Consider the following 13,270-nt stretch of genomic DNA (forward strand, 5'->3'; position numbering starts at 1 on the left):
CTGTCTATGTGTCCTCTCTGACACATGCTTCCTTCTTTTTCTTAACTTATAGCATTCCACACACCTACCAGCCTTTCCTTTCACCCTAACAAGAATGTATAGTCTGTGGACTCTCATTATCTCATTTCTGAAGGCTTTCCATTTTTCAGCCATCTTTTTACCTACAAACACTTGCCCCCAATCAACTTTTGAAAGCTCTTGCCTAGTACCATCAAAATTAGCCTCCCTCCAGTTTAAACTTCCACTTTTAGATCCGGTCTATCACTTTCCATAACTATTTTAAAACTAATAGAATTATGTTCGCTGGCACCTCAGTTACCTGCCCTACTTTATTTCCCAAGAGTAGTCCCAAGTTTTGCACCTCCTTTAGGTATATCCACTTACTGAATCAGAAAGTTTTCTTGTACACGCTTAACAAATTCCTCTCCATCTAAACCCTTAACACTGTCTGTTCCAGTCTACGTTTGGAACATTAAAATCCCCTACCATAACCACCCTATATTTCTTGCGGATAACTCCTTTCAAATTTGTTTCTCAATTTCCCACTGACTGTTAGGCGGTCTAAAATACAATCCCAAAAAGTTGATCATCCCTCTTATTTCTCCATTCCACCCAAATAACTTTCCTGGATGTATTTCCGGGAATATCCTCCCTCAGTACAGCTGTAACACTATCCCTTATTAACAACGTCACTCCCCCTCTTCTCTTGCCTCCCTTTCTATCCTTCCCGTAGCATTTGTATCCTGGAACATTAAGCTGCCAGTCCTGTATATACCTGAGCCAAGTTTCTGTAATTGCTATGATATCCCAGTCCCATGTTCCTAACCATGCCCTGAGTTCATCTACCTTCCGTGTTAGGCCTCTTACATTTAAGTAAATGCAATTTAATTGTTAAAAGATTTCTTCCTGTGCTAGACAAGTCCTTATAGTCGTATGACGTCAGCATGGTGATACATTTAAACGAGGTTAATACTCATTCATTTGATTCAAATTCTAAATTTGATGACTGTTAAAATAATTTGCCACAGACCAGGTTGTTGGCTTCCGTGCTGCTTTGTAATTTTGCTTTTTTGCCTTTTTTGTGCTGGGAATAATATTGTTAATTATGGTGTACTGGTTCATTAAGGATATGCGCCACAATTCTGCAATTTGGCTTTCTGCTTATCAAAACTTGCATTTTATATTTTTATAATTTTCATGGGGCTTTTGAGTAAAGTTGCTTTTTATCACTGTTCACTGAGTGATGCCTTGCTTGAAATATTTTTAGAAATCAACAAAGTACATTGCATTTGCTAATTTGGTCAGGGATGGTATTTTTTAAATGTAGTTTAAGCTCATTAAAAGCTGTCCCTTGAAGCAGTTTACAGTGTACGCTTGGCTGTTTACTTGCAATAAAATTTTATGTAAATTTAATTATGAAGGATTGAGACTTTTTTGTGTGGTACCTTGTTTCCTAGTTTGCATTCAGCTTTAACAAATTCTAAAATCGCATCAAACCTGCTTAGTAAAAATATATGGGTAAAACAGTGTTAACTAAAATTCTTGTTTCTGTCGGCCCACAAGACTTTCGAAGGATTTTAAATGTGAAAGTGAATCTAAGATTTTTAGAGAAACTGCAGACTTACACTTTTGGTACTCCATGCAACCAAATGCATTGGAGAATTTCCTGAGAATATTGAGTACGTGTGTTGTTTAAGTGAGCAAATGTCAATATTTGTGTTTGTTTGGTGATTTGTGAAATTAATGCATTAAGGTTTAAAATGCAGACGGAATATCTTTTCTATTAGGTCTCTGATGAATCTGGTTTGGAACATCACTTCCGCAAACCAGCAAATGATATAACCTCCCAGCTGGAAATCAATTTTGGTGATTTGGGTCGCCCTGGCCGTGGCGGCAGAGGGGGCCGAGGTGGCCGTGGACGTGGTGGTGGCAGGAGCGTCCGTGGAATGAGGACTGACAAGGTATCGACTTGTCGAATATTACATGTGAATATTACTCTCCAAAGCCATATTGTTAAACTGTGGCGATTTACAAGAATACAAATGCTGCTCATGGCTAATGACTTGGTCTGATTTTCTACTTAATTGTAGAGATTTGAAGAAACTCTGCTTGTTTCTGGTACTTTTGTTGTTTTCATTTCAGATAACAAAGCAGCTAGTTGTGATACCATTTAATGTGTTAGACTGGGGAAGGAAAAAATATTCTTCTGCAACTTTTTTCCTGCTGATTAATGTCAGTGACACTTGTTACAATGTACGCAGATGGGAGTCTGCTAATACTGGGAAGGCAGTGGTTACTTCAGTGACTTCTTTGTTTAAATCATCCCTATACGTACACACTTGCCTCGGTTCATATGGTGAATATTGGTTTGTTGGATTAATGCCATCAAGTTCCAGGTATCTGAAATATGACTTGAGTGTAAGTCAGCTCTTGGGGAGAGGGGGGAATAAGTCACTAGCCACCAGATAATTTCAGATTTATTCAAACTAATTGGGTAGAACCTGGAATACTAGTAGTCTTGACTGCCACTGAAGATTTGTCAGGAGGGTGCGAGTTTAATTTCATGTACAATGCATAAGCATTTAAAGAAGTCTGAAACAGAAAATCTGACTCTGACACTGCAGTCATGTCGTCTTAATGTTTTTGGATGCAAAAGTTGCCATTCTGTTATTTTAAGAAAAGCATGTGATTTCTCCCAAGATCCTGGCCCATGACTGACTGTCATCTTGTTGCAATTAGCACTTTACTGTTTGAAAACTGACTGCGAACCTTCACTACAACAGCAATTGTATTTCAAAAATTACAAGTGCCTTTGGGGCACTTTGATATCTCTGTATTGTGCCTTTTTCTGTATGTTTCACAGCAGTTTGTAGCCAGTGAAATTTTGAAATTGTGAGTTTCCTTGTGATTGTGAAAGGTTCTGCAAGTGGAAATTATTTGAGTACGTATACTGAGTTGAGGTAAGAGAATGTGGTTGTTCAGAAAAACTTTGTCCATGAGCAGTCTTTACCTTTAATACCCTTTTTTGCTCTGTATCCTTTTGGTTGATTGAGCTTGTTCTTTTTGGCAAGAGTGCAATTATTGTGTAGTATTTAGGCAGTATTCTCCTAAATTGAGTATGCTGCACCTTCAGGACTTTTGAAAATCAAGTCAAGTATAAATGTCTATTTCAAAAATTCAGTTTTTCGATCAGTAACAATTTTAAATATGTTCTGCACGCATTAACAAGGAACATGTTCATTAAACCTTGTATTGCAATTGTTACTGGGAAGGTTAAAGTTTTTAGAATTAATGAAGGGTATAGATAGTTGTCTTTTCCCTAGGATGGGGGAATTTCGAGACTAGGGGGACAGATTTTAAGGTGAGAGGAGAAGCATTTTTATAAAAGACATAAGCACTTTTGTTTAATTCGGAGGGTGGCCTGCATGTGGAATGAAATTCCTGAGGAAATGGTGGATGTGGATACTATTACAATGTTTAAAAGACATTGAGAGGTAGATGAATAGAAAAAGTTTAGAGGGATATGGGCCAGGAGCAGGCAGATGGGACTAGTCTAGTTTGGAACTATGTTTGCCATGGATTGGTTAGACTGAAGTGTTTGCTTCTGTGCTGTATGACTCTGGCTCTATGACTATACTGTGACAACAAATAATGAGGAGAAAGTTGAGAGCTGCAGATCCTAGAGATTAGAGTTGAGTGTGGTGCTGGAAAAGCACAGCAGGTCAGGCAGCATCAGAGGATCCGGGGAATTTATGTTTTGGGCATAATCCCTTCTCGACAGCAAATAATGAGTTTGACCACATTGTTCACAGATGATCGATCTACAGATCTTGCTCAAAATTAAATTTAACAATTATTCGTTAAATGATTTGCATCCCATTTCCATTGCATTCTGTTTCTGTCAAATCTGTTTCAGTGATGCTAGATTTTATAAGGGGGCCTCTGAAATCTCCACCAAAGATTCCCCATTACTATGGTTGACAGGGCCCTCAGCAGTGTCTGCACCATCTTCTGTGCTCATCCCTTCTCTACTCTCATAACACTGATCGAGTCCTCCTGATCCTCACCCAAAGGATCATTAGCAGGCATTCATGCCCTTTCTGGGTGTAATCCACTCCCCTCCCTTGTCAGATTCTGAAGAGATCATCCCTCCCTATACCTTGGTCTTAGAGTCATAGAGATGTACAGCATGGAAACAGACACTTCGGTCTAACCCATCCATGCCGACCAGTTATCCCAACCCAATCTAGTCCCACCTACCAGCACCCGGCCCATATCCCTCCAAACCCTTCCTATTCATATACCCATCCAAATGCCTCTTTCTTGTTGCAATTGTACCAGCCTCCACCACATTCTCTGGCAGCTTATTCCATACATGTACCACTCTCTGCGTGAAAACGTTGCCCCTTAGGTCTCTTTTATATCTTCCCATCTCACCCTAAACCTATGCCCTCTAGTTCTGGACTCGCCCACCCCAGGGAAAAGACTGTGTCTCCTTATCCTATCCATGCCCCTCATGATTTTATAAACCTCTATAAGGTCATCCCACAGCCTCTGAAGCTCCAGGGAAAACAGCCCCAGCCTGTTCAACCTGTCCCTATAGCTCAAATCCGCTAACCCTGGCAACATCCTTGTAAATCTTTTCTGAGCCCTTTCAAGTTCCACAGCATCTTTCCGATAGGAAGGAGACCAGAATTGCCCGCAACATTCCAACAGTGGCCTAACCAATGTCCTGTACAGCTGCAACATGACCTCCCAACTCTTGTACTCAATACTCTGACCAATAAAGGAAAGCATACCAAACGCCACCTTCACTATCCTATTATCTGCTACTCCACTTTCAAGGAGCTATGAGCCTGCACTCCAAGGTCTCTTTGTTCAGCAACATACCCTGCTAAGATTTGTTTTCCCAAAATGCAACACATCGCATTTATCTGAATTAAACTCCATCTGCCACTTCTCAGCCCATTGGCCCATCTGGTCCAGATCCTGTTGTAATCTGAGTTAACCCTCTTCGCTGTCCATTACACCTCCAATTTTGGTGTCATCTGCAAATTTACTAACTGTACGTACCCCTTATGCTCACATCCAAATCATTTATGAAAAATGTGTTGCTGGAAAAGCGCAGCAGGTCAGGCAGCATCCAAGGAGCAGGAGAATCGACGTTTCGGGCATAAGCCCTTTTTCAGGAAGCCCTGAAGGGCTTATGCCCAAAACGTCGATGCTGCCTGACCTGCACTTTTCCAGCAACACATTTTTCAGCTCTGATCTGCAGTCCTCACTTTCTCCAAATCATTGATGTAAATGTCAAAGTAGAGGACCCAATCTAGTCCCACCTCAGTACCCGGCCCATATCCCTCCAAACCCTTCCTGCTCATCTACCCATCCAAAGGGGGATCCTGGTGGCACTCCACTGGTCACAGGCCTCCAGCCTGGATAACAACCCACCACCACCACCCTCTGTCTTCTACCTTTGAGCCAGTTCTGTATCCAAATGGCGAGTTCTCCCTGTATTCCATGAGATCTAACCTTGCTAATCAGTCTCCCATGAGGAACCTTGTCGAACGCCTTACTGAAGTCCATATAGATCACATCTACTGCTCTGTCCTCATCAATATTCTTTGTTACTTTTTCAAAAAAACTCAGTTTGTGAGACATGATTTTCCATGCACAGTCATGTTGACTATCCCGAATCAGTCCTTGCCTTTCCAAATACATGTAAACTCTGTCCCTCAGGATTCCCTCCAACAACTTGCCCACCACTGTGGTCAGGCTCACCAGTCTATAGTTCCCTGGCTTGTCTTTACCGCCCTTCTTAAACAGTGGCACCACATTTGCCAACCTTCAGTCTTCCGGCACCTCACCTGTGACTATCGATGATACAAATATCTCAGCACGAGGCCCAGCAATCACTTCTCTAGCCACCCACAGAGTTCTCAGGTACACCTGATCAGGTCCTGGGGATTTATCCACCTTTTAACCATTTCAAGACATCCAGCACTTCCACCTCTATAATCTGGACATTTTGCAAGATGTCACCATCTATTTCCCTACAGTCTATATCTTCCGTATCCTTTTCCACAGTAAATACTGATGCAAAATATTCATTTGGTATTTCCCCCATTTTCTGTGGCTCCACACAAAGGCCGCCTTGCTGATCTTTGAGGGGCCGCCTTCTCTCCCTAGTTATCCTTTTGTCCTTAATATATTTGTAAAAACCCTTTGGATTTTCCTTAAGTCTACTCCCAAAGACTTCCCAGCATCTCCCTGTGCAATCTCAGAAGGTGGAATACCTGCTCATTTACATCCTCCCTCCACTATCCAAGGCGCAATTGCACTTGACCTGTATTTCACTGAGTCTAGTCTGTATTTACTGCTCACTATGTGAGCATAGTGCTCACTATGTGAGCATTAGCCCTTCTTCATTCCTGAAGAAGGGCTAATGCCCGAAACGTCGATTCTCCTGTTCCCTAGATGCTGCCTGACCTGCTGCGCTTTTCCAGCAACACATTTCCATCTCTGCTCACTATGTGGTCTCCTTAACATTGGGAAGATGAAATGCAGACCGAGTGATTGCTTTACAGAACACCTCTGATCTTTTAACAAAAATGACCCGGAGCTTCTGGCTAGCTCCCACTTTAACGCATCTTGTTCTGTAGCCAACACTGTCATTTTTCTGCTTGTGGATCTTGCAACCTTCTGGATTCAATATTGATAATTTTACTGCCTGTCATTTCCCCAACCCCACGCATCGTCTTATCATCACTTGGGCTGCTACCACAAGCAACCCCTTATCAGCTACTATTGGTCACCGTTAGCTATTGATTCTACCAGGCTGACCATTGCCCATCCCTTTGTATGCCCAACTGCTACTCTGTCTCTCTGGGTTGCATTGCTCCCTGTCATTAAATGCCCTCCTTGCCATATGTGCTAACATTCTCCTAGCCACAGTCAGTTCTGAAGAAGGGCAATTGGGCATGAAACATTAACTCTGCTTTCTCTTCACAGATGCTGCTAGACATGCTGAGTTTCTCTAGATTTTTTTTTGAGATTTCGAGCATCCAAAGTTCTTAGGGTTTGTGTTGTTAAATGTAATTTTTAACATGCAAATTTTTGAAAAAAAATGTTTCTGGTCCAAGCATTGACGTACACAGTATTTGACGGAAGAGTCTTTCCACAGAATTAACCTGTTAAGTTCTGGGCATGTGTGGTTGTGTTCAAGTAGCCTCCAACATACGCTAAAGCAGAATCAGTAAAGCCAAAATTGTCGTCTTTCAAACAAAAAGTGGAGGTCAGTGCACTGTATGATTGACTTAATAGCTTTAATTTAGAAAAAAAACTTGTATGATCCTTTTCACAACTACTGAACAACTAGGGAACATATTTCTGAAAAATCGTCCAGTGAGAAAATATGGGTTGAAATTAGAAATGAAAACTGAATGATCACCTTGATGAAATTGTACTATAGACCCCTTAATAATCAAAGGGAAATTGAGGAACAAATATGTAGAGAGAGTGTCATAGAGTGTACAGCATGGAAAGAGACCCATCAGTCCAATTCATCCATGCTGACCAGATATCCTAATCTAGTCCCAAATGCTAGCCCTTGGTCCATATCCCTCTAAACCCTTTCTATTCACATACCTATCCAGATGCCTTTTAAATGTTGCAATTGTACCAGCCTTCACCACTTCCTGTGGCAGTTCATTCCATGCACATCCTCTGCATGTAAAGTTGCCTGTTAAGTCCCTTTTATATCTTTCCCTCTCACCTTAAACTTCTCAACTCCCCCACCCCAAGGAAAATACGTTGTCTGTTTACCCTATCCATGCCTCTTTTGATCTTATAAGCCTCTAAGATCACCCCTCAGCCTCCGACGCTCCAGGGAAAACAGTCCCTGCTTATTCAGCATCTCCCTATAGCTCAAACCCTCCAACCCTGGCAACATCTTTGTAAATCTTTTCTGAACCCTTTCAAGTTTCACAACATCCTTCCGATAGGAAGGAGACCAGAATTGCATGCAATATTCCAAAAGTGGTCTAACAAATGTCCTGTACAGCCGCAACATGACCTCCCAACTCCTGTACTCAATACTCTGACCATTAAAGGAAAGCATACCAAATGCTGTCTTCACTATCTACCTGAGACTCCATTTTCAAGGAACTATGAACCTGCACTCCAAGGTCTTTGTTTATCAGCACTCCCCAGCCCCTTTCCATTAAGAGTATAAGCGCTGTTCTGAATTGCCTTTCCAAAATGCAGCACCTCAAATTTATCTAACTTAAACTCTATCTGCCACCCCTCAGCCCATTTGCCTATCTGATCAAAATCTCGTTTTAATCTGAAGTAACCTTCTTTGCTGTCCCCTTCACCTCCAATTTTGGTGTGATCTGCAAACTTACTAACTATACCTCCTATGTTCACATTAAAATCATTTCTGTACATGGCAAAAAGTAGTGGACCCAGCATTGATCCTTGTGGCACTCCACTGGTCACATGCCTCCAGTCTGAAAAGCAACCCTCCACCACCACCCTCTGTCTTCTACCTTCAAGCTAGTTCTGTATCCAACTGGCTAGTCCTCCCTGTATTTCGTGAGATCTAACCTTGCTAACCAGACTATCATATGGAACATTTTCGAATACCTTACTGAAGTCCATGTAGATCACGTCCACTGCTGTGCCCTCATCAATTTTCTGATACAGAACAACCTTGATTATCCAAACGAGACAGGAGGGCAATGTTTTTATGAAATCATGAGGTCTTGTATGGATAATCCAAAATTGGGCTAATTGATATTCAGATAACAGAAGTTATTTCGTATATGTAAGAATAATAATATTTGCTGATTTTAATTATCTAGACATTAACTCAGACTACCTTAGTGTTATGGATAAGACCATAAGACACAGGAGTGGGAGTAAGGCCGTTCGGCCCATCGAGTCCACTCCACCATTCGGATCATGGCTGATGGGCAATTCAATGCCACTTACCCACACTCTCCCCGTATCCCTTAATTCTTTGTGAAATGAAGAATTTATCAATCCCTGCCTTGAAACATTTAATGTCCCAGCCTCCACTGTGCTCCAAGGCAATGAACTCCACAGGCCCATCACTCTCTGGCTGAAGAAATGTCTCCTCATTTCAGTTTTTAAATTGACCCCCTCTAATTCTAAGGCTGTCCCCACGCGTCCTAGCATCCTCACCTGACGGAAACAAATTCCCAGTGTCCACCCTTTCTAAGCCATGAATTATCTTCTAAGTTTTTATTAGATCTCCCCACAATCTTCTAAAGTCTAATATATACAATCCCGGGATCCTTAGTCGTTCATGGAATGTTAGGCCTACCATTTCAGATATCGTCCTTGTGAACCTCTGCTGGACACGCTTCAATGCCAATATGTCCTTCCTGAGGAATGAGGCCCAAAATTGGACACCGTATTCTAAATGGGGCCTAACCAGATCTTTATAAAGTCTCAGTAGCACACCGCTGTTTTTATTCCAACCGTGTTAAGATAAATGGCTGCATTGCATTTGCTTTCTTAACCACGGACTCAACCTACCAAGTCAACCTTTAGAGGATCCTGGACTGGCACTCCCAGATCCCTTTGTACTTTGGCTTTATGAATTTTCTCACCGTTTAGAAAATAGTCTGTTCCTGTATTTTTTTCCCCAAAGTGCAAGACCTTGCATTTGCTCACGTTGAATTTCATCAGCAATTTCTTGGACCACTCTCCTGAACTGTCTCAATCTTTCTGCAGCCTCCCCTACCTCCTCAGAACTACCTGCCTGTCCGCCTAACTTAGTATCATTGGCAAACTTTGCCAGAATGCCCCCAGTCCCTTCATCCAGATCATTAATATATAAAGTGAATAGCTACGGCCCCAACACTGACCCCTGCGGGACGCCATTTGTCACTAGCTGCCATTCCAAAAAAGAATCTTTTATCCCAACTCTGCCTCCTGTGAGACAGCTGATCCTCAATCCATGCCAGTAGCTCACCTTGAACACCATGGGCCCTCACCTTACTCAGTAGCCTCCTGGGGGGCACCTTATCAAAGGCCTTTTGGAAGTCTAGGTGGATAACATCCACTGGGTTTTCCTGGTCTAACCTACTTGTTAGCTCTTCAAAGAATTAAGTTAACAATATGAATGATGAAGAATTTAAGTGTTCAAGAAAATTTTCTTTATCAAAAGTAAATGTTCCTATTGGAGAAGGGGCAAAATATGACATTCTCTTGGGTAATAAGACAGGGCAAGTGACTGAAGTGACAGTAGGGGAACACTGTAGGGTTAGTGATCATAATGCTGTTTCTTTTAATAGTAATGGAAAAGGGTTAGCCTTACATAACAACTAATGTTTTTAATTTGACCAAGGCAAATTTTAATATTGAGACAAAAATTTTCAAAAATTGATTGGAGTAGACTGTTTGCAGGTAATGGGACATCTAATAAGTGGGAGGCTTTCAAAAGTTTTATAATGAGGATTAAGAGTTATTACATTCTTGTTGAGTAAAAGAATAACGGGGAGTGAAGATATTGAGAATAAAAAAAGGATCTTATATTAGACATAAATAAATTGATTCAGACGAATCTCTTGAAAGTATAAATAATGTAGGGGCATTCTTGAGGGAGATCAGGAGGGCAAAGAGTATATGAGAAAGCATTGGAATATAAGGTTAAGGATAATCCAGAGAGATTCTACAAGTATATTAAGGGGAAGAGTGCAACGAGAGAGCGAGAGAGAGAATGGGGCCCTTAAAGATCAATGATGTTGACTTTGCGCCAAACGTCAGGATATGGGAGAGAGATTAAATGAATATTGCATTCCGGTTTTTCAGTGGAGAAAAATGGAAGCTAGAGAACTCACAAGATAGTGAAAACAGTTCACAATACGGAAAAGGAAGTGTTGGAGGCCTTATTATAAAGGTGAATAAATCTCTGGGGCCTGATGTAGTGTAACCCAAAACATTGTGGGAAGTTTGGGAGAAAAATTGCAGGGCCCCTTGCAGAAATATTTGTATCATCTGTAACATTGAAAAGGTACCAGATGATTGGAGAGTGGCTTTGATTAAGAGGAGATGTAACGAGAAACTGCGATCTATAGACCTTTTGAGTCTGACTTTAGGTGTGGGTAACTTGTTGAAAGATTGGGTTTATATGCATTTGGAGAGACAGGGATGCTTAGGGATGACCAGCATGGTTTTGTGCGAGAGGAATAATGTATCAGAAAATTGATAATGAGAGCAGAGTGGTACTGGACTTTAGCCTTTGACAAAGTTCTGCATGGTCGACTAATAAGTTAATCAATGGGATTCAGTAACAACAGGAAACAGCGGAAGGTTGTTTTTTGGAATGAAGGCCTGTGATCAGTAATGTTCCACAGGGATTGGAGCTCTGTCCACTTTTGTCGTTTTATATAAATTATTTAAATGAGAATATAGAAAGCAAGTTTGTGAATGACACAAAGATAGGTGGTATAATGGACAGTGAAAAGGTCACCTAAGATTACACAGTCAAGATCATTTGGAACAATGGGCTAAAGTTCAGATGGATTTTAATTTGGATAAATGTGTGGTATTGCATTTTGGTAAAACAAAGGCAACACTTCCAGTGCATATAAAGGTCATTCCTCAACTTTCTATCAGTTTATAAAATCATGAGGCCTGTCGGTAAGGTGAATGGCAGGTATCTTTTTCCCTTTTCAAGACTCTGCGGCATAGTTTTAAGGTGAGAAAAGACATCTGAAGACAAGGGGCAATTTTCTTGTACACTGGTTCATATTTGGAATAAACTTTGCGTTAGATTTGGGTACAGTTAGAAGTTTAAAAGGCATTTAGATAAGTACATGAATAAGCAATGTTTTGAGGAATATGGGCCAAGTGCAAGCGAATGGGATTATAGTCAGCGTGGACTGTTTGGACCGAAGGATCTGTTTCTGTGCTGTATGATTGACTGCTTTGTGTTCCTTTTTGGAGCATCGTCACTTGTAATGTTGGAAACTTGATACCAATTTGCACACCGCAAACTTTCCCAGGTAACAATGTGCCAATGAACACATCATGACTTTTATGTTAATTGACAAACCTAAACTGCTAATCTTCTGTTTTGGAGATGTCGGTGTTGAACTGGAGTGTACAAATTGGAAACTCTCACAACATCACGTTATAGTCTAATGGTTTATTTGGAAGCACTGGCTTTCAGATCGCTGCTCCTTCATTCCTCTATTGTTCTCTTGCCTTTCAAAGTAAATCAGGAGGACCAAAATTGCAACTTTGATCAATCATTTTCTTGGGTTGAACAGATTTTGAAGTCTGCATCTTGCTTTTCTGCAGGGTGAATGTTTAGTGTAATCTGTTTCTTTGATTATGTAAATCAGTATCTGATTTGACTTTCAAGCAGGACTTGCAGGCATTCAGGTACAGGATGCTAAACTTGTGAAGTTGATTTCAGATTTTCATCAATGCAGTATACTCTGAATATTAGTGTGTAAGGAAATTTTAGTTCATTTCATAACTAGTTTTAATTATTACAGGCAGTAAATATCAAGTTTATATAAATTATTGTTACTTCCTTCAAGTTCTTAGCATGATTGCAGTGAAATGATCTGTTTTGATTTGCACTAGACTTGCTAAATAAAAGACTGGAAAACTGGATGTCTGAGAGGATTTATATTGTTTTGTTTTTAATTGGTCATTGAGATTTCTAACCAAAGGTTCTTTTCATTTTGCAGTCAAGCATCTCTGTTCCAAATGTTGATGATCCAGAAGCTTTTCCAGCCCTGGCCTAAGTGGATGTTGTCAGCCTGGCCTGAAGTCCTCGGGGAGGGGGGCCCCTCAAAGAGGCTTGCATGCTTAAGGAACCTGTCTCAACTAACATTAACAGAAAAAAAAGGAAAAAAAAACTGTCATCCATGTCATTCATACCTACGAACTGTCCACTGGAATTGTTGAAATGGACTTCTCTTGCTACACAGAAGCAACAAATGGCAGTAGCTGGTTTTATATCCACAAAAAAAGTAAATGGTAGCAGAGGAAAAAAAGCTGTTTTCATAATAAATTTTCAGAAATTACTCATTCTTCATGGATTGCCAGTTTTTGTGTAATAGTGGTTGAAGGATGTTGGTTTCTGCATTGACATAAACCATCATGTTGTGGAGCTGAACTACTTATCTTCTTCCCATAAAATCTTCTCAGGATATGGTTTGATTTGACACAACAAAACTACGAGGGGAGAGGGGAGGAGGGAGAGGGGAGAGGAGGGAGAAGGGAG

The 13,270-nt window shown here is 40.9% G+C and overlaps 1 protein-coding gene across 1 annotated transcript in view; it reads left to right on the plus strand.

The window, feature by feature from the left end:
- LOC122554729 (plasminogen activator inhibitor 1 RNA-binding protein-like) overlaps positions 1–13,070 on the plus strand; it is a 42,361-nt gene extending 29,291 nt beyond the window's left edge. Inside the window, exons 8-9 of the mRNA XM_043700106.1 lie at positions 1,788–1,985; positions 12,732–13,070. Coding sequence (XP_043556041.1) covers positions 1,788–1,985; positions 12,732–12,788 — 255 coding nt within the window. The 3' untranslated portion in view covers positions 12,789–13,070. The remainder of the gene's footprint in view (positions 1–1,787; positions 1,986–12,731) is intronic.
- Positions 13,071–13,270: the final 200 nt, after the last annotated feature.

Source organism: Chiloscyllium plagiosum, chromosome 11, assembly GCF_004010195.1.
Source record: "Chiloscyllium plagiosum isolate BGI_BamShark_2017 chromosome 11, ASM401019v2, whole genome shotgun sequence".
In the NCBI taxonomy this organism is placed as follows: Eukaryota; Metazoa; Chordata; class Chondrichthyes; order Orectolobiformes; family Hemiscylliidae; genus Chiloscyllium; species Chiloscyllium plagiosum.